This window comes from Nanorana parkeri, unplaced genomic scaffold, assembly GCF_000935625.1.
Source record: "Nanorana parkeri isolate BGI_ZX_2015 unplaced genomic scaffold, ASM93562v1 scaffold816, whole genome shotgun sequence".
NCBI lineage: Eukaryota > Metazoa > Chordata > Amphibia > Anura > Dicroglossidae > Nanorana > Nanorana parkeri.
In genome coordinates this window covers 283,599-306,774 of record NW_017307084.1, presented here as the reverse complement: position 1 = coordinate 306,774, position 23,176 = coordinate 283,599, and the positions used below count along the sequence as shown (strand labels likewise).

Genomic DNA, 23,176 nt, shown 5'->3' with positions numbered 1-23,176 from the left:
ATATGTGTTTACTGTATACCACGAATCATACATTAAAGCAGGGATGCACAAATCCCTGGAGCCCCATAGCCTATGCTCCTAAAAATGACAGCTGCCTCCTAACTTTTGAGGTTTTTCTGTAGTCTAGTCTTGGAGCTCCAAAAGTATCAGTACTTGTGCCAAGTACAGTGCTTGGTATCTGTGCATCCCTAATATATATGATTTCTTCACACACTTCATTCAAATTTACTCTGGCTGGGGGTATATTTCAAATAAATGCCATTTTAAGTTAAACAGTGTTGACACAAAGCTAGTTTCTCACAATGGGATACACAGATTTGATTGTCTGATTCTTGTAGTAAAGCCAAACAAGATAGTTGTAAAAGTTCAAAGTAAAACACTGTTAGGTTCTTGCTGTCTTTATTGCTGTTGGGGAGAATTTCCACCATTCCTGTGTGGTCACATGGAAAGAAAGTGAGGCAAAATCTTCCCAATGAAAGCAATAAAATGCTGCTAGATAGTCTAATCCTTCCCACTCTGCCTCTATTAAAAAAACTGTTTTGGCTGGCATTTCACATTGATTAATACATATATGTTTTATTGGGCATGAAGACACTGCTTGTTGAAGTAAATGTTAGAGGAGGAGATAAAAAACAAAACAGATTTTGGGATATGCTAATTGGGAATCATAGGTTTAATTTATGTGCATGCCCATAGTCTTGTAATCCAATCAATATGCTTTAATTCAAACTTCTTCCTTCAATATCTTTTAAAGGCCCTTATCTGAAGTCTACACCCCATAGACTGTTATGTGAAAATCCTCCTAATGCTTGCAAAGTGGGGGGAGAACCGCAGGTGAAATGATAGAAGGAAGTGTAAAATGCTTGGTGCAAGACCTTTAAATCACTCAAGGTACACAAGGAGGACAAGGCGTAACCAGTTAGAAAAAGTCAGATTAGCACTAAAGGTTCACCAAAATGGAAATTTTAAACAAAAACAAAACCGAAATAAAAAAAATTGTCAGGCCAAAACCGATACCAAAAATGTTTTTTATTTTTTCAAATTTTTTAAATATTTTATTTTTATTTACTTTTTATAAACGTTTTAATTTTTTTATATTTATTTTTATTTATCCATTTTTTATTAAATATTTTTATTTTTTACTTTACTTTTAGGGGCTTCGGGGAAATATTAGGGGTCTAAACAGACCCCTGATATTTCCCTTTTTAAATAGAAAAAGAGATTGAGGACACGAAGTCCTCAGTCTCTTTTTCTGTATCCCCTGTTATCAATGTACAGGAATCCTCTATGAGTGTCCCTGTTAATTGATAACATGAGGACATGGTAGGTTTACTATAACCACAATTATGAATGAACAGGGGGTGATGTAGATCACTTCCCATTCATTCATAATTGAGGCTATAGTTAACATACCATGTCCTCAATTATCTACAAACACTCAGCGATCAATGATCACTGAGTGTTTGTACCTTGCTCTCCTCTCTGACACGCTATCTCAGGAGGCTGATCGAGTGGTGTAGAGAGGGGAGCTCAGCCTCCTGTGATAGCGCTCTGCCAGACTGTGATAGGAGACTGAGCGGTGTGGGAGGAGACTCTGGCCGCTCACAGCGCTCTCCTCCCGCAACGCTCGGCCGGCTATCACAGTTTCTCTCCTCCCCGCTGGGCGCTTCTTTGTGAAATAAATCATGGATGCGCCGATGTATCAGCAGGAAAATGGCACTTTTGGCATTATGCCAAAAGTGCCATTTTCGGCCAATATGTTTCGGCGGCTGATATATCGGTGCATCCCTAACTAAGTATGACGGAGCTCATATCTCACTATTGCCGCTCAAAGATATACTTCTAAAGTATTTATTGATTTGTACAGACTATACCCTGTGACAAGTTTCAATAATTCAATAAAAAGTAAAAAAATTATAATAATGATAGTAGATCATTTCCTGTATATTTTAAAACAAGACAACACAAATCGAGCTCCAAAAAAACCTAAAACAACATCTTTTTTTTATAGTTGTTGTAATACAAAAATACAAACATACTGTATAATTATAGAAAAAAATCAAAAATGTAAAGCAAACTCCTCTGAAAATACAGCTAGTGACCTGTGAAATAAATATGAAAGTATTCAGAGTTAAAGTAAAGCAGTCCTAGTTCTATCTAGAACCAGTGCTTACCGAGTGCTGTAAAAATGTATCTTAAAATTACTAAACATAATCAATTGGCATAACGAAGTCATAAATCTGTTGTATGGTATATACAGTTGTGTGAAAAAGTGTTGGCCCCCAACACTTTTTCACACAACTTGGGTTCCGCAGCAGGACAATGATCCAAAACACACCAGCAAGTCCACCTCTGAATGGCTAAAGAAAAACAAAATGAAGACTTTGGAGTGGCCTAGTCAAAGTCCTGACCTGAATCCTATTGATATGCTGTGGCATGACCTTAAAAAGGCGGTTCATGCTCGAAAACCTTCCAATGTGGCTGAATTACAACAATTCTGCAAAGATGAGTAGACCAAAATTCCTGCACAGCGCTGTGACAGACTCATTGCAAGTTATCGCAAACGCTTGATTGCAGTTCTTGCTGCTAAGGGTGGCCCAACCAGTTATTAGGTTTAGGGGACAAACACTTTTTCACACAGGGCCATGTGGGTTTGGATTTTGTTTTCCCTTAATAATAAAAACCTTCCTGTAAAAACTGCATGTTGTGTTTACTTGTGTTATCTTTGACTAATATTTAAATTTGTTTGATGATCTGAAACATTAAAGTGTGACAAACATGCAAAACAATGAAAAATCAGGAAGGGGGCCAACACTTTTTCACACAACTGTAGATCTAGTCATAAGTAGTTTTCCAGCATATCCTAGAGCTAGTAAACAGACAGACACTATGAAGATAAAAAAATGCAATCAAAGTGAATAAACTAAACTGTATCTAACTACTGGATAAGATATACAGTGATGAGAAAGAGAGGTGGTAGTAAGAGAAAGATGTACCCAAAGCTGCAGTAGTGGACCTTTAGGATCTATAGGTATGTAGAAGAGGCATCACACTGACTCCACATGTATGGTGGGAAAATGTGTTTTATGTCTATTATAATTACATATTCTACAATAGAAACAAGCTTTCTGAATACAACATTACAGTGGTTTATTCAATTTTTACAAACATGAATTACAGGTATTATATTTGACTTTCTTTGTGTGTTCAATTTTTAAAAAAACAGGATATCAAAATAAATTGAAGTGGTATAAGACATTTAGGAAGCAATACAATATTAGTCCCTAGAAATGTAGTTGCTTTTAATATTGGTTCTCTTTGCTGGAGGCAGCAGTTAGAACAGGTGTGGTTGCGTGTGTTTCTGCTTTTGTATCAAATCTTTTTGGAAATTACATTAGTTCATTTGATGTATATTACATACATCAAATGATGTATGTAGTTGTAGAAACTCTCCATTTGGGTATCAGAGTTTGTGATAGGAAATTCAGAAATGTCCTTGCAGCAATTTTTATATTATAGCCCCATCACAGACACAGACACTGGATAACAAGAATAATGATGGTGTAAGGATAAAGAGAAATAGATATAATGCAATGAATCATTACATTTTCTCTTCATGGTTTTCAATAGTCACACAGTGAAAAGGAATCTGAGGATACCAAAGAATGCTTTCAAATGTGTATGAAATAGTAAATATAACTAGAAGGTAGATTTAACTGATGATAGATAATTAGTAGATAGATAGATAGATAGATAGCCCAACTCCAGCTAAAAGTTTTTTTGTTTAGTTTGGAATAGAAGTGGGAAGAGTTTGTTTTGTTGGTTTTTATATGCTTTTTCTGTCCCTGTTCAGGAGATTTTTCAGTGAAATTTTTAATGCAGTCTGTGATCCCAACACACGTTTTCTCTATCACAGCCTGTAGATATACTATTCTAATATTAGGTTATGGCCAGGATTTGTAAATGATTTATAATTGACTATATAAATGCAAATTATAGAAAATAAATGTGTTTTTTATGAAGCACCTTATACTGTATATGGCAACTTTATTTTATCCATAAACTAAACTAGGACCTACGCTGATGTGTATATACTTGAATTATGTAAAAGATAGTTATATGAAATAACCTCACACTCAGATGTACAGTATTTTTTTTTCTTAAACACGCTACATTCTACCTTAATCGGTCCTATTTTGAAACCTCATGTGTGCATACGCTTCCGCGCCAAGCGTATACGCGCACGCGCGCGCGCAATCGGCGTGTTTTTGCATGGCGTGTTTGTGGCGTGTTTGTGAGGTTAGTAAATCAACCCCAAAGAGTGGTCTGATCCAATAAACCAAGACTGAAACATCCATTTAAATTGCAAAATATACTTTTATTCGACTATTCTTTCAATGCCTTAAAAACCCTTTTCTAATGCAGAGCCCCACTTTATGAATAATGTACTTTTAAGTATATCCACACAATCAGCTACATCTGAATGCAAATATTTCAGTCAGATAAATAGTAACACATCACAAACAGAGCCACAGAGGAGGGAGATAATAAATAAGATAGAGCCAATACATCAATTAATGATTACATTTAATTTAATGCTTCATTTCAACAAATAATGTGGCTTAAAAATAATGAAGTTAACAATATTGTATGTTAAAGCTTATGATTCTGGGTTATATGTATTACACAACCTGACATCTACTCAGGGTCTTCTGGTCTGCTTAACCATATTAGTAGGCACTTGGTCATAAAGACATTTGGGGGTATATTTATAAGGCAGATAATCTGACATTTAGCAAACATTGTTAGCAGGTGAATCTTCCAGGTGCATGTTATTAAATAGCAGGGATTGATTATCTACCAGAAAATGATTATAGAAAGTCACATTCTCTGATTTATAACAAGACTCCTTGGTCTGACACATGGCGCCAGAGTCAGGCTATATTACTTGAATTTGTGTGTGCTTTCATATTTACAATCTCTTTACTGCTATTCCATCAAGTATGTTTCTTAATATCAGAAGGTATATTCAGTAGAACTCCTGCCAAAACTTATTTGTTCCTTATTTATGGATGGAGTGGGGAAGGATCAGAAACTCTTCACTTATTTCCCCACTGACTATGATCACTGATACAGGAGATTTCTTCAGTGGGGATATGCACAGCAATAAGAACAACTATTTTAATAGAAAAGTTAAACCATCTGCCAGATTAAATTGCTGCCTGAATTACTGTTTTGGAAATTGCCCTTACTTTCTGTTTCAGGTATGGTTGTCATTGGGACAGGAAAGTGAAGGGAAATCTCAACAGAAACCCACATGACAATAAAAAACCCAGCAGAGGTGTTAAACTTCCTCCCTACTCTATAATAAACTAAGAAGCAAATTGTTTTCACATTGTAATAAGAATCTGCCATTCAGGGCAAAGTGACAAGTTATCTTAAAAGCATCTCCTTCCTACTAAATGCTACTCATCCTTTTTGCACTCCCCCACCCCTTCATTCGTCCGTTGGAGCCCTAGAAATACTCAGTGTATGTGCGAACATGTGACCATTTCCCCTTACTACCAGGATGCAGTGCTTGGGCCTTAGAGGACATTTACCAAACCTGAACCATGCCATGTGGGGTAGGAAAGCAGGTCAATAGCCTTGAGTTTAGACCCATGGCTCCAATGCATGAAAGGCGCTGCAGGAGAGTGCTGATAAAGTGCGCATCAGTGTGTGTGTGTGTGTGCGCGTGTAGGTGGCTGGGTGGGAGCTTTCAAAAAAATCTGCCACATTGCCTGAATAAGCAACATGACAGATTCCCGTTACGTAAATCAAGTAAGCAGCTTTCTTCTATTTTTGCTACTATTAATGCTGTTTTCCCTTTTAAATCATGTAGGCTCCCTTTATGAACTTTGTGGAAATGAATGTTCCCTCTCAACAGGAGACATACTTAAAATAACTGGTTGCAGAGTAAAGAATGTCCTGGCTCATCTTTTTACAAGCAACGAATATGACATGTTGCCAACAATGGAACTTCCTCCTGATTTTCCAGGTATGAAAACTTAATTAAAATAACTAAAATGTTTTAACTCTTATTACAGTTTGTAATTATTAGCACCAGAGTATTATTCTGTGTAAGCCATTGGCAAAGGGTCTTCATTTAAAGACCCAGTGTACATCTTTTTTACTTTTGGGTCACAGTGGCTTGGTCATTAGAGCAAACAGCAAGTGTTATAGCCTGGTAGCAGTTAAAATAGAGAAATCCTTGAGTAATGGCGCTTAAACAGATTCAACTGCACTACTAGTGTAAATGGAAGAAAAACTGTTATTTTTGCACACATTTATTGATGTATAAACATTCTTTCTAAATAACAGCAGATTCTTTATTGTTCCTGGATTGTCAGTTACATAAAGCAGGCAGCATAACGTCAGGTCATATAATTACAGTTTATTGCTTTCTATGAACATCCATATTATGTTTAAGGGCTTCTAATTAGCCCATCTGGTGTTAGTTCGGCAATATATGGCCCGTTAAATTGCAAGCTATTCAGTTTTGGCAATTTTGTATTCCTCTGTGTGAGTAATTTAACTGTTTTATGTTTTATTATAGGTTTATTTAGAGTTGTTGCTGATAAGGACCCTTATCACTCAGTTGAAGAGATTGTACAGACACTACATATTGGACCCACGCAGTTCGGCCACCCTTGCTTGTACAGCAGTTCAGTACTACATGTGGGAGACGTCGCCATAGAAAAAGGCACAAACATCATGTTCCACTCTGTAGATAAAGTAAATGGAGCCATGTCAGCTAAGTGTAAAGTCATACTGGAAGGAACACTTTATTCTTTTTCTCTCCCTCTTTCCTACACTGGAGAGTTTTTTGAGTGCCAAGACGAAAGGATATACACACTCAAAGAGATTTTAGACTGGAAAATTCAAAATAACAGAGCGAGAACTGTCATTCTTACAGATATTATGGAGATAGGAGACAACAAAAAAATTTACAATGCTTTCATTAATGGAATGATGATTCTGAGCCCCATTTATGAAATACAAGCCCAAATGCAATGTAAGTACAGTTAAAAAAAAAAAGAAAAGATTGGTTGTTTTTCATTCAACAGTTGGTTAGTTTATTACTTATGATGAAAGGAGAATGGCTGGGAGCATAAAATCGGAGAAGGAATCAGACATATTACATAAATCCGCAAAGGAGATGTAAGTAGGAAGGTGTAATTAGGGTTGCCACCTGTCCGGGATTCACCCGGACAGTCCGGTTTTTGATTCTTGTCCAGGCCAGCTGACATCCGGACACAAGACACTAACAGCGTTATTTACAAAAGGGTGAAGAATTTGGAGAAGGCAGGAGAAATTAACAATCTAAGACAACATAGCTGAAATGAAAAGTGAACTGAATTGGAGAATTCTTCCAAATCAGCTATTTTGGCCTATATTGATTACTTCTCCTGCCTTCTCCAAACTCTTCACCCTTTTGTGAATAACCCTACAAGTACCGATACTGACACTTGAAATTTTATGACAGATGCAGCTGCCGAGACCCCAAGCAAATGTGCGGGACCTCAGGCAGCTGCATCTGCCTGAAGCGGAATCTACCTGTGAGCCAGGCGCCTGTAGAGGAGATGTTTGGCTCGATCTGACAGGACACTGGAGCTAGGAGAGAGGGAGGTGGAAAGGGGCGCAGTTACGGAAACAGAACAAAAAATAAACACAACACCAGCTCGCACATCTCCTCCTTCAGCTCCTTCCTGTCAGCACACTACCCACCTCCGAACCACTGATGAGACCCCTGTACTTCCCTCACAGCCCACATAGCAAAGCTTGAATAGCCCACCTGAGACCCCACATAGGCAGCTGAGAGCCCGCTTAGCCGACCTGAGAGTCCACCTTAGAGTCTGCATAGCCCACCTGAGACCCCACATAGCCCATCTTAGAGCCCACTTAGCCCACCTCAGAGGCCACATAGCCCACCTGCGACCCCACAAAACCACCTGAAAGCATTCATAGCCCACCTGAGAGCTGCACAGCCCACCTGAGAACCCCAAGAGTCCACTTTAGAGCCTGCACAGCCCTAGTGAGATCCCGCACAGGCAACTTAGCTTTAAAATATTTTGTATTGCTATATAATGTATTCCTGGTATTTGTAGTCCTCTATAACCAGTCTCCTTACATCCTCCCCTGATTGCATCATCTTGCTCTCTACTCTATATTTTCCCCCAAAAAAATTGACGTCAGAGTGTTTGGGTTTCCCTTGAAAAAAAGGTGGCAACCCTAGGGGTAATCAATACTTAGAAAAGTTAAGGCACAAGTGTTGCAAAAAACATAAGATTAAGGTTTCATAAGGTGAGTCACAGGTAGTAGCATTGTCCACCTATTCATTTCTGTATTTGTTTTTATTTACATAATCTTCTCCCATTCAATGTATATTTAATTTAAAAAATGCTTCTGATTTAAGGCAATTATGACCACCTAATGTAAATAGCAAATTATTTTAAATTTAGTAAAATCAGCTGATTAGCCATTTGGTTCTTGTTGGCAACAGTCCCTGATTTGCAATTAAAGGTTCCGGGACTTAAATAACTCATAAAAAATGATTTGGTAAAACATAAAAACATTGATAAAACATTTTTTTAAAGTTCTCAATCGTGCAATGCAATTTGTGATAATTACTTTATTTTCATTCATCCTGATAGACCAAATGTATGACTATTGGGCTATATCCAGTTTGCTCTAGGCGCAACACACTATGTAGTTGTGCCCTGTGGGAGAAGCAGTAGAAAAAAAAGGACATCTATAGCCCAAAGTCTGCATGTAGTGATTGGACTGAGGTGCGGCACAGCCTAGCCAGCTGATTGCCAATGTGTGAACTGAGCTGTTTAGCTCAGTGCACAAATTTAGACCCTTCATTTGGGAACACTTGGCATAGGACCAAACTACCTCCTTTTTCTGCAGGGTAAAATAACCTTTCTTGTTCCTTGGATGACTTAAAATAAGTTTCTACAAATAGAAAGAAACCAAGCAAAAACACACACTGTTATAATGAGGCATGAATAAAAATAAATAATAAATCAAATATGCATAAATGTCACAAAAGGACATCTACAACATAGGTCTTAACAACAAATTATGATGAATCCACCCTATGGGGTCCAGAAGGTCTTCTACATGCCTGCCCTTCCATGACATTTTTAAATTCATACATTGCTTTTAATTCATTGAACTTTTTTTTATTCATGCTGCACCATATGAATGAACTTTATATATTTGTTTACTCTTTTATTTTAAATTTACTGTGGAGATTTTGAATTATATAACAGAATGCTGTTAAATGGATTTGAAGAAATTAGGTGGCTATAATTTGAGCATTCCTGCTGCTCTTTTCAGCATTCATACACAGTAGATTTAAATGATATAACTATTATAACAAAAAGAAAACAGTTTTTCTGAAAGTAGCACAATTTCTAAACTTTTTTTCTCTTCATTATTGCAGTTGGTGGTGCTCTAAACCTCTTATCAGATCTTGATGTGGAAGTACTGGATATTACTGAGCACTTTAATACTAAATCATTCACAGAGATACTGGCTACTCAGGATGTCTTTGAAAAAACTACCGATGAATTTCCATTTATTGCAGAAATTGTAGAAGGTCCAATTAAATGTTGCAAGTCTTATACATTTTTACATGGCGGTAAAAAAATCATTGTCTACAGAAAGTATCAAGCAGATCGAGTTGTTGCCTCTGAGATAAGAACTGACACGCCAAGCAGACATTTTCTCATTCCAGCTAACTACAAAGGGAAATTCAAAAGGAGACCACGTTTTTTCCAAACGGTCTATGACTTAACTATTGCCAAGTTGGAAATGGCTGAGCTTCAGGTGGTGGCAACAAAGCCATTTCATTCACTACATAAGGAGTTCTCCTCAGTATGTGTTGGGGACATGTTTCAGGTGAAACGGTCTCGGTCCTGTGAAATTATGCATGAAGGCAAACAGACTGTTGTAGATGTTCTCGATTGTACAAAGATGGAAGCCAAAAGCAATGGAATTATTACACTTCCTTTGTATGTTGAAGGTGGATTTATAGAGGTTGTGCGAGATGACAAACAGTACTATTTATCAGAACTTTGTAAGCACTTTACACTACCTTTAAATGTTAAAGTGTCAGTGAGGGATCTCTTTACAATTGGAGAAGACGTTTTGGCCAACACTTCTGTATTAAAATTGGAAGAGCAAATTACAGACTCTTACCTGCTTGTTAGTTTATATGACAATCCTGAAGAAGTTTGGGAACTCCCTGTGTTTCGACTGAACCTTTCTTTTCAAGTGCTTGGTCATTTTAAAGGAAAAGTGTTCACTGTGCCAACAAGAACAAATACTGAAGAAATCAATGAAGAGGAGTATTATATGGCAAGGCGTTATGAAAATAATTTTCAGGCCCCACCACCACGCCCTCCAAAAACCCCTCTGTATGTAAATGAAGCTGAGAGAAACAGGATGCAAGAGGTACACAACTTTTTATTTCATGTGCATTTTATTACATCATAAAAAAATTGAATTGCTGAAACTGAAATACTAAAGTACATTGTAACAATATTTTCCTCCTTGATTTTCAGTGGCTTGCCATTTTACATTGTGAAGCAACATTTAAAATTGCTCCAGTCTAGGTGCTGATGTTCATGATGTTAGTCTATATGTTTTCTGTCCACCACACATTGTGATACTAGATAAGTATTTTGGTAGAGTAGAATATCTGGATATTTATAATTCACATCAAAATATACCTTTCACCATAATCCTAGAAACAGGCATGGCAGATTCCTCTGTTCACTCCCGTTACTAGTGATGGGCTCGGGCTTGTTCGCAGCTCCATGTGCCGAGGCCCGCCAGGAAGCTGACAGCGCCTCAGCGCAAATCACAGTTACTGAGACATTATCCCGGTCCGTAGTTGCAGAGATCGGGATATGTCTCAGTGCCTGTGATTGGCGCTGCAGTGCTGTCAGCTTCCTGGCGTGCTCGGCACGTGGAGCTGCGAATGCGCCCAACCCATCACTACCCATTACCCATATAAGTGATATATACCAAATCTGCAACATTATTAGTGATCATGTTGAAATATTTAACCCATTTCCAGTTAAATGTTTTTTATTTTGTTTAGGATAGAGCAGGACAAGGTTAGAGTCTCTGTCAGGCTTTTATTGCAAACTGTAACCCTATTGAGGAGATTTTCCATCACTTCACCTCACCTGTCAGGAAAAAACAAACAAACAAAAAACTGGCTTAGATAAGTATGGTTAATAGAACCCTCTCCCTCTCTATTCAAAAAAAAAAAAAAAACTACCAGCATCAGGCTTTAATAGGTATAATTATTTAGATAACATTAAGAGGTTAGGACAGTAACCTTTTAATGTTATGTATATAGTAGGGATGTCCAGATACCGATGCTAGTATCGGTATCGGGGCCGATACCAGGCATTTTCACAAGTACTTGTACTTGTGAAAATGCCCCGATTCTTAAGGCAGATACTGGTACATTTTTAAACCGCAGCAGCTGCTGAGTACCTGCGCTTGTGGGGACCTCAGCAGCTTGCTGGTGACCTGCAAGAAGCTATCCATGGCAGTGCCTGCCTGGTTCTTTATCTCCTCCTCCTTCCCGGCGCAGGTACAGCCATGGACAGCCTCACGGGCAGAATACATGTCACCAAAGCAGAATACTAGTCTGCCTTGACGACACGTGTTCTGCTTTGGGGACATGGATTCTGCTTTGGGGACATGTATTCAGTTCTGGTGACATCTGTATTTAGCCCTGGTGCCGATGAAATCAGCCGTACAGGCCCGAAGTGAATAGCTGAACGGAGTTCGGCTCACTTCACTTTGGCTCGGTTATTCACTTGGCTACCTGCTTACATATCTATTGTATAATTAGCCTCTGTGGGGAACCCTTCCACCAGGACAGAAACAAATACACAAACTGTTGTCCATTTATATTTTATATATCCATATAAATTTGAATTTAACCCCTTCGTGACGGGAGACGTACACTGTACGTCCCGCCACAAAGGGACCAAATGACTCGTCAGGTACACTGTACGTGATGAGTTGTTTGCTGCACTAGAAGGCTGGTAACCGCTGAGAATCAGCGGTTATCACTCATTAGTGGATGCCTTAAGTTTAGAGGCATCCATTAATGAAAGTTTTAACCTTTTTCAGACACCCGATACCTGAAGATCGGGTGTCTGAGAGTCACAGCAGAGCCGGCAAACATGCCGGCTTTTGCCGGCATTCTGACAACTCATATAGATCGAGAGATATCTCTCTCAAGCTATACTGGCTTTTTTTTTTCTTTCACTTTCAGGAATTGATACATAATGTATCTATTCCTGAAAGAAGAATGTTTGTTTTCTAATCGTTGTTGCAACAATCAGAAAACTAGTGACAGCTGAATCCTGAACTGCTGCAGGATCAGTGTCACTAACTTATTATCGGCTGTTCTGAAGTTTGAAGCAGCCTGATAATAACCAAAAATGTATTAATCTATCAAGCAGTAATAGTGAGATTAATTCACAATGACTGCTTGATATAATTAAATAAATAAAATAACATTTTTAAGTTTAAAAAAGTGAAAAGTGTAAAAAAAAAGGGACAAATAAATGAATGTATTTATTGCATTTTTGTTTTAGCTGTGCTAAAAAAGTGGGAAAAAAGTGTTTTTTTTTTACGTTTTTTCCTCTTTTTTTTAATTTTTCCTCTTATTTTATTTGTCCTAAGTGAGGCATTAGACACACATATGTGATATAAATATATAGCCCTATCTGTCCTCTAAAAAACAATATATAATATGTGTGGGTGCACTTTGTAAGAAAGTATATTACTGACGTGGAAGAATCACACAGCAAAAATGTTAAAGGTGTGTCAGTCATTTACGAACAGAAACAAAAAACAAGCTCAGTCATGAAGGGGTTAAAAGTGCTTCTTTTATAACTACACTTGTACATTCTTAGCAGAATTTCAGAAAATGTAGATCATAAATTGAAGTGATTGAAAGCCATATCTAAATATCAAGCAAAAGCAAACTAACCAGAATATGTGTAATATCTAAGTCAAGTATAATGTCTATAGCATCACATTTGCATCTGGGACATAGTAGTCCATGCATTGCTTAAAGATTTTGTAAAGCCAAAACATTTATGTTTTGAATAAAGAAAGTAAAGGGTTACAACCCATGTAAGTTTGTTTTTTTTAAATCTGCCTGTGTCCCATTGGGAGATTTACCTTCACTTCCTCCCGCAGAGACAGAGCTGGAAGTCCAGACCAGATCTTTCCAAAACAAGGAAATGTCCTCTCTTAGACAATGGTCACCAAAACAGGCATTTAATTGGAAGTCCACTACATAGCTTTATGTTACCTGCATACTCAGAAATACTTATTTTAGTTCTAAACCTGATTTGTAACTGCATTAAAGCAAGATCATAAAACATTATTAAACTTAGAAGAAGTGGCTATAATAGTTTTCTTTTGTTCATTTTCTTTCCATTTATTTTGGTGATCCTGCCAGTAACACTTTTTCTTCCCCAAGGTTTAAACACTTAAAGGAGAACTATGAGGTGAGTGCGTTTACTCACCTCATAGTTCTAGCCGACCTGTGACAATGAAACTGTCACAGGTCGGCTCAATAGATCTGGAAGTGAGCGAACACATACCGGCGTTCACTAACTTGTCGATCCTGTCACGGCTCTCTGCCGTGACAGGGGAGGGTCTGGATTCCCCCTCCCCGCTCTGATCCTCCAGTGCTGACTGGCAGATCGGACGGGGGAGGGGGCAGGTACAGCTGGCTCTGCCTCTAGATTGGCAGAGCCAGCTGTCACTCACGCAGCTGGGCGGATCCAGACATAATTGTCGGGATCCGCTTCAGCTGCGACGTCTCAGTATACCGCGAGCTGTAGCTAGCGGTATACTGAGCTTAGGGTGACGGGAGGACGCTAGTTTGTGTCCTCCCATTACCCTAAGGAGAACTATGGGGAAAAGCCCTAACCCCATAGTTCTTCTTTAAGGCCCAGTTTGGGGGCTGAAACATGAAAGCATTTGTTTGCGGCTTTTGTGCCTTTTTGCAAATAAAGTATTGGATGGACGGATCCCCTTGCGAGTGTTGTTTTTTTGCCTATTGTTTAGTGAAGGCTAGGGTGGAAGCTTCACGCAGTAGCTCGCTGTATACTGTGGCGTCGCAGTATACCGCGAGCAGTAGCAGTAGCTCGCGGTATACTGTGGCGTCTCAGTACAGCTTGCGGTATACTGAGCTAGTTTGTGTCCTCCCGTTACCCTAAAGAGCACTATGGGGAAAAGCCTTAACCCCATAGTTCTCCTTGAATCACCATGTTGTATCTATGGAGGAGCAGTGTTGTCAGGGCTACACAACATCTCTACCTCTCCACCTCTTCTTACCTTCATAACATTGAGGGAAGAGGTTCTGTAGTACTCAGACATAGCTGGTAACAATGTAACTGATAAGAGTGCAGCCCAGTCAGAGAGTACAGTACATTATCAGCTCACAAGATTTCTGATATGATTAACAGGGTTTTTTGCACTTATTGAGCATATATAATAAAATATTGTCAATGGTATATTTAACAGACCATTCTTAGTTAGGAAAAATTATCCCTAAACTGAACCTTGGTACCTCCTAAAACCTTACACCATTTTTGTTATTGTAATTCATTTTCACGTGATTACATTGCTGAAAAATCATAAGTCTCATATTATGTTTTTATAATGTGGTCAAATACATCAAGTTTATCTATAGTACTATCATGTTTAGCGATAAAAAAACTATTACCTACCTAATATTATCACGTTTAGCTATAAAAACATCAACATTTTACTTAAGGTGTAGAAAATGTATTAATAGTTGAAATTGGCAGGGACCAAACATTCCATCAGTTACATTACTATATTTTACCTTGGTGTGCTATGGATCGCAAGTATCTTTTAACCTGTTACTTATTAAGCTACTGTGGAAATGCCATGGGAAAATGCCTTCTGCTGAAAATGTTTGTTTCCTATCTGTTTTGCTGAGCCTCTGGCTTCAATAGTTTCTGAGTCACCTGGAACAAGTACAGAACATACAATTCAGAGAATTCAGAAAAGCCAGAGGTCCTTTTCTGTACCAGTACTTGGATCAGGGTTGATGAATTGTAGAAATAAAGCAAATGTGCCAAAAGGACAACCAGGCAACTAGTCATTTTAGAAGAGGTCATGAATGACAGCCTCCTTGTTTCTCTATGGAAAGGTTTTCTTGTATTCGTATAGATGAACATTCTGTGCCATTGGTTACTGGGTTGAGCATATCTGATACTTCTGTAGGCTGCAAAATTTCATGTACTGTTTCATATTACAGAGTCATCAAATGGCAACACAGTGTGGACAGTTCATCTTTGTATCCTATAGTACTAAGTATACTTTCTGCAGTTGTTATGAATGCATTATACAAAAGCAAAATATCTCATCCTGTTTAAAGTTTTGTCATTATAAAGCATATATGTTATATGAGTCTAATGTTATACAATATAAATGATTTATCCTAGTCTATCAAGTTATCATCATCAGTAAGGTAAATACATCAAATAAGTCAGGCTCTGCTTTTTGGATAAGTAATGCTAATGCTCACGCAGTACAATGGTGATATTCAAATTTCAACCACTCATGATATATCAAGAAAGTAACTAAGAGGCAGTTCACATACATAAATAGTTATCATCCATACCCTAAGACTACCAATCACTGTGGGGTAATTTCTGTCATACTGAGCATTTTTCCATAGATATTTATATTAGTCCTAGCTTAAATGATGTGTGAAGGTAGTGAGCGCAGGTCAGTTAAGGCACCAAACTGCTATAGCATGTCAATTGAAATGCTGATTTTATATCTCAGCCCTTTCTGCATGGGAGAGAATTGCTGTCTGTTTCCTACACAGGTTCACTGTATGGTTTCCAATGCATAGGCTTCATGACTAACTGTAGTATACATTTATGAATGTACACTCCTTATCAGAACTGACAAGACACAAAAATTGTAATGGATAACAATAATAATACTTTGGAATCTATTAATGCATGTCTGGTTTTGATTTGGGTGCACTAATTAGAAGATAACTGTGTGCTTTACAGTTTTAAAGGCTGAAGCAGGAAATAAAGCCTTTGCATGACATGATGCTTCCTGTGTGGTTATGACCCCATTATCTGGTGGTGTAGATAGAGCTGTATGGACCCCAGTGCATCTAGACAGAGGCCCCCCACTTTAACAGCCCCCCTGTGCTGTCTTTCCTGCTCAGTGCTTTCTATTCACCATAAACATTACGTTGCTGCACTACTATAGCAGTGAAACCTAAATTGTGCAGTGCATGCCTGCTGATAGGTGCTTGCAGAAGATGCTCTACGGAAAACAGGGAAAATGCTAATGACTGACACAGTAATACTGCCACATGCTTGTCCTGTGGTTGGTGTGGTGATCTGTGATGTCACATTATTGAATAATAGGGACACCTCCGTCTGGCCAGATCTGCAAGGAGTTTGCATGTTCTCCCTGTGCTTGCGTGGGTTTCCTTCGGTACTCCTGTTTCCTCACACACTCCAAAGATATGCTGGAAGGTTCATTGGCTCCTTTCTAAATTGGCCCTTGTATGTATGTGAAATAGGGACCTTAGATTGTAAGCTTTTTGAGGACTGATGTAAATGTGCAACTATATAAAGTGCTGTGTAAATTGTCAGAGCTATATAAATACCAATAATAAATAAGAGTCATTGTCCTGGTCAAGAGCATCTTTCCTGTTAGCCATGGAAGGCCTTCTGCAAGCACCTCTAAAATGCAGTTTGATTCACTGAGGGAATTCCTACCCTTATACCTCCATCAATACATTACTGTAACTGAAGACAAGCATTGAAAATGTTTCAGTGCAGGTATTTCTCCAGTGAACAGTCCAAAAAAAAACTAATTTTAAAAGGCACATAACCTATGATTACATAAATGTAACAATGATTTTCATCATGTATTAACAAAGTACTCTAGAGCTCCAACAACTAATCGACATAATCGAATATAATCGATTATTGAAAAAGTTGTCAACTTTTTCAATCATCGATTAATCGGCTTCTGATTAGTTGGCCCTGTTAACGGCTCCACACAGGCTGCGCTGCTGCACCTCCTCCTCACCTCATGCTCGCCTCTGCCAGACCCGCCTGCCCGCATTCACACCCCGCATCTCCTCCCCGCCTCACGCTTACCGCCCGCCCACATCCACGATTGGCACAGGGGCGCGGAGAGAAGAAGTAAGGAGGAGCAGGTGTGGGGGGATGACAGCTGCCGATTGACAGGCCCGATCTCAGAAGCAAGTTGCTGGAAGACTGCTCAGGTAAGCCTGCACTTTCCCACACATGGTGCTCTATAATGTATTGCTGGGATTTCTATTCCTCTATAGCTGATGGTACATTGTGCTATATATTATACAGAGCATGGACCTGTAACATCAGCTATAGAGGAACACAAATCCCAGCAATACATTATACACTGTATGTATAATGTATTGCTGGGATTTGTTGTATTCCTATATAGCTGGTGGTATTCTGTATTGTGCTGTATAGAGGACTACAAATCCCAGCAATAATACATGATGCAATGCAGAATACCACCAGCTATAGAGGACTTCAAAACCCAGCAATAGTACATTATACATCACAATGCAGAATACCACCAGCTATAATGTACTATTGCTGGGATTTGTTGTATTCCTCTATAGCCGGTGCCATTCTGCATTCATTGCTGTATAATTTTACACTTCATTTCACTATATTGCACACCACACTTTTTTTTTTTCTTTTTTACTTCCACCGCTCCAAGCTTGCTCCTGTGATGGACTGCAATCTCAATACAAACTAGTAGTCCCATCACTGGAGCCATTTTTAAAAATGTATTTTATTTTTTATCCGATTAACTGATTATTCGAACTTAATAATCGGCTAACTAATCGATTTTAAAAATAATCGTTAGCTGCAGCTCTATGCACAAGTAACCCATTTATTTATAGAAACTCTAGATACGTATAGGAGCACATAAAAAGACAAAAAAATGAGACACGCTAAAGTGCTAATTACTGCCTCAAGAATAAATATAAAAGAGAATACTCTAATCATGTTCGAAACAATCTAATATACTGTATAATAGTCGATGTGCAATAGTAATCAAGTGCTAAAACATCAACATACCCGCATGCGAGAAAGTTATAAATTGGTAAATAAATAAGATAAAATGAATAGATGCATCACCTATAAACCAACAATAAGTGAATACTATTATGATGGTATAAATAATCATTAAAAAATGTGTATCCGTAAAATATTAATCATATAATGATAAGGTAAAAATATTATATAATTATACAATCAAAATTCATAGGAAAGTCCACTGTAGTGCTCATATAGAAGTGGAAAATAGTTCAAGAATAACAAAAAAAGGAAAATATTAATTTATAATTTACAAAAAATGTCCACCATAAATTATTGGAACAGTCCTAGTGAATTGAGAAAGCTGGTTAGAAGACCAGTGAAACGTCTTCAAGAAAAATACAGCAAGTCCAGTTGCCTTGACTTATTTTTTTACAGATAGTCCTAGTGTAGAAAGTCCTCTCAACAATAATCAGACAACTGCTCCCAAGAAAAGCCCTTCTGGAGTACTGCTCACCTTGTTAAAAGGCCTGCTGACGGGACTGAATGGCACCGTCCCTCCTATTATTGCGGCCGGGGGAAACTCACATAAACTTTCTTAGTCTTTAGCGTCACTCTCCTCTGTGAACACATGACCCTCAGGGAAATAAGTCAACCACACCGTCACAGGATCCAAAAGAAATAATAATTTTTAAAAACAATATCCACTATTGTTGTATGCTTGCAATAACACTGCGTCCACTTAACACCTCTAGCTCCACCCTACACACGTTGCGTCCTCAGCACGACTTCGTCAGGAGTATATTGGAGCACTGTAGTAGTACGTGTCTAATGATACCCTCTAAATACTATGACAGACAGACCCACTGTTCAGGGCAGAATATTGAATGGGGATGTGTGTAATGCTCTGTGTGGCTTCTGTCCAGCTCACTGACATCACCGGTTGCCAGGAGCTGAGCAGGATGCTCTGGCTTGTGTCCTGATGAGCCCCTGGCAACTAGTGATGTCAGTAGGCGCACCCCCCTCCAAGTGAACATTCACTGCCAGCAACTCCCCCCCCTCCCAGAGCAACAGCACATCAGCTTAGGCGGTGAATACTTTAGGGACAGCCCTGGATATGCTGGTGGTAGTGGTAGCTCTGTATAGCAGTATGCAGGGGGTTAAGAACTGGCCTAAGCTTTTCCATACCTGAGGCGTAATTAAAATCTGCTCTTGAATGAGTCAGGATCGTGTGTCAGGAAGAAAAAACTCTCCAGGAAGTGGTGAGCAATAAAATAAACTGGGTGTCTTTGGATAGTCTAAAGCTTTCATTGTGGTAGTTTGCAATCAGCCTGTGGTTTTCTTTTGCAAGAAGCCTGCAAGCAAAAGAAAGGTTTTATTGTTATACTTTATACAGTATCTATTGTTTACTGTAATGTATTCTTCTGAAACAGTGTAGGTTTTACAGTTTCCAAGTTCAAGGGTTTGTAACTGTCACATTACACTAGGTTTTTCTCTTTGAGGTGCTAAATATGTCTTATGAACTGAATTCATGAAATCCTCTGCTAGTTTGTGCTGTTTATTTGCTCCATTCTTCTTTCTGTTATGCTCTTAATTTGTACAGTGTGATCTTAAAGTGGGATGATAAACAGTATTTACATGCCACTGTTTCATGAAAACAAAACTGTTAGGACTGCTGTTAGTAACTCCACTTTGCACTCTAATATGTATGCAAACACTGGTTAGGCTGGGCGTTTTTTACCTTGATGCATTCTCTGCATTAAGGTAAAAAATGGCCAGTACCTTTTTGACTCCTCCGTCCCCCCAAACTTACTTGTCAGCGTCGCTTGTCACCGCTGCCAGTCCCCGAAGTGATCCTCCATCCCAAACTTCCTGGTCGCGAGGGAGGATACTGAGGGCAGAGGAGCCATAGCTCCTTCTGCCATCAAACTGTTGGGTGGAGAGGAGGGGTGTGGCCTGCCGCAGGGCTGTGCACACAGCAACTACGGGCACAGCTGGGAATGAGCATGCATGGGTCTGCAATATAGACGTCCTCCATTGGTAAAAAAAAAACAAAAACATGAAAGTGATATTAAAGCTTTAGTTTTTTAAGTTTTAGCTTCCTGCAGGATCAGTTGGTCCCCTGAGGACTGGCTCTGATATCCTATTCAGGTTGGCTCCTTTCTCTTGCAAAGTCCTTTGGCATCACTCTTGTGTGTGCTAGTAAGCTGTGTATTTCTCCACAAACACACATACACAGCAAAGCAAGACTCTCTGCTGCTCCCAGCTCCCCTCTCCTCCCTTCTCCAAGCTAGTAGATGGATAGATGCTGGAGACTACCCTGTCCCTTATGATCATGTACTGGACAGGAAGTTCAGGGAAGCTGAGCTGATTAGAGCCAACTGTTCAGAAACATGATGACTGTATATGTTAGGGCAACAATATAAAGAAATACTTTGCTGGGCAATGTATATTTGTTTGATCTGCTAATGTTTTCAGGAGAGTCGTAGATGTTAGTGACACCATTAAATATTACTGAAGCCTTTGCAAGTCTTTCAGAATGGCTCAACTTAGTTCATTAACAGGAGGAGGTCATTTATGGATAAATATATCTAATCAGAAATAATTTCTGACCGTTAGGTTTCTGTTTTTATGTCTGAATAGTTACATTTTTATTTTATATTTGTGTAATAATAAATATGTTTTTATTTGGGTGTTTATAAAACTGTTATTTTTTGGCATTCATTTTTTTACAATAATCATGGTTTAAAGGTGTCGGAGTAACCATCATGCAGAATAAAGGGTCATTTGCAGACATCAAAGATTTTCATGAGGCTCAGCAATCATCTGTTTGCTGGCACTGCGGTGACACTTTTTTCTCATGATGCATGTACTCCATCCATAATAGAGCTGCTGCAAACAGCTGATGAAAAGGAGGACATCTATTGTTGTTGTAATGCTTCCTATAAAAAGAAAGTCCACTTAATTTTCCTTTTGCAAAAGGAAAACCTTTGTAAACTGAACTTTGCTCCACACATTTTAGATAATATCACTGTGAATATGTTCTACAAATCATACAGGATATCATGAATTTCTTATTTGCTCTTTAGATGCTTCTGAAAGATGACGTTTCTAAAGAAAAGGAAAATTTACAAGACAATAGTCATGAGTACAGTTTGCCAGCAGGGAACTGGACAGACACAGACATAAAGAGCACAGCCAAACACAACAAAGAAACAGGTGAGCTTATTTGCAACATTTATTTCTGCATATACATGTGTCCTAATGATGTACTTTCTAAAACATATATTTATATTTAGAAACAAGAGTTAAGGACCTTAATCTTTCCTACCTAGGCAGCACAGTGGCGTAGTGGTTAGTGTTACTGCCTTGCAACACTAAGGGTTTGAATCCTGGACAGATCACTACCTGCAGATGTTTGCATGTTCTCCCTGTACTTGCATGGGTTTCCTCCTGGTACTCCGGTTTCCTCCCATACCCCAAAGACATGCTGGTAGGTTAGTTGGCTCCTGTCTAAATTGGCCCTTGTATGTATGCATGTGAGATATGGATCTTAGATTGTAAGCTCCTTGAGGGCAGGGACTGACATGAAACTATGTAAAGTGATGCGTAAATTGCCAGCGCTATATAAATACCTGTAATAAATAAATACCCAAGAGTTACATGCATTCAGAGCTATTTACAGAGCCACGAAAAGTGTAGATTAATGGATATTTTGCTAAAGATTGTGTTATGCTGGTATCCTGACTCCTTATCGTCTAGCTAGATTCTCTCCGGTTAACTCCCCTGAGTACTGGAGAGACTGTGTACAAGTAGGCAACCTAATTCCTATTTACTGGTCCTGTAGATGTGTTACTAGCTTTTGGTGCAAAATATTCCAGATCATCGCTACTATTACATGGTACGTTACCCCTCCCTCACCGGGTGTAGCCCTTCTTAATTTGGGTATAGATACCTACCAAGTATATCTTCAGTCCATAGTAGACATGTGCATTCGGATTTGGACGAACCTGATTCGGCGGTTCGTCTGAATCCGAAATAACGGATTTAATATATGCCTGAATATACTAAAACAATATTCAAGCATACATAAATTCCTTTTCAGAACATGCCGGCGGCCACCGCTGAACAAGTGGTGGCCATATCGGCCTTTGGCGCATGTGTTCCGCCATTTTGGAGTAGATCTTGTTATACACCAAGATGGTGGTGCTCAAACATGCGGGTGTTTGAGCACCACCCTCTTGGTGTATACCAAGATCTACTCCAAAATGGAGGCACACATGCGCAGGACGCGCCAGCGGCCGATATGACCGCCGCTCGTTCTGCGGTTTCAGTGTGCAGTTTTGGATTTGGAAGCTCGCCTCCGAATCAACATAAAAATGTGTTTCCTTTGACTAAACAAATGAGAACGTTTTTCGTTTTCATTTGTTTCTTCTGGAAACAATTTTTGTTTGTTGTGCACATGTCTAGTCTATAGTAACCCATATTCCTTTAGCAGCAAAACTCACTTTATATATTGGGAAAGCCCAGTTGCTATCAGTACTATTGAAACTCTTAGAATGATACAGCTCCACTATTTATATGAAATCGTTTTTGCTTTGAAAAATGGTAACTTACATTAATTTGATAATAGATTGAGAGCATGAATCTCTTGGTTTGGAACAAGGTAGACCTAATTTTCTGAATCCCCATTTCAACTTTTAATTGATAGATTCATTGCATTGTTGCTTTGACTTTCCATCATTTTTAGTTTACTATTATTATTTTGCTCTCATCTCTTCACCTCCTTATTTATATACCTCTCATATTTTTCTTCTTACTTTCTGCAATTGTTTTCTGTTTTCTACTCTACATGATCGTAATATAGATCCGATAGTTTTTTAAGTATGTTATTGACGTATGTTTTTTCTTCTCGTTTCCTCTGTAACACTGTTACCTTGTTTTATAATCCAATAAAATGTATTAATATA

The 23,176-nt window shown here is 38.6% G+C and overlaps 1 protein-coding gene across 1 annotated transcript in view; it reads left to right on the top strand.

The window, feature by feature from the left end:
* Positions 1–23,176, top strand: part of THEMIS (thymocyte selection associated) — a 33,202-nt gene that overhangs the window by 6,126 nt on the left and 3,900 nt on the right. Inside the window, exons 2-6 of the mRNA XM_018565133.1 lie at positions 5,882–6,037; positions 6,596–7,054; positions 9,491–10,503; positions 21,296–21,425; positions 21,969–22,018. Coding sequence (XP_018420635.1) covers positions 5,882–6,037; positions 6,596–7,054; positions 9,491–10,503; positions 21,296–21,425; positions 21,969–22,018 — 1,808 coding nt within the window. The remainder of the gene's footprint in view (positions 1–5,881; positions 6,038–6,595; positions 7,055–9,490; positions 10,504–21,295; positions 21,426–21,968; positions 22,019–23,176) is intronic.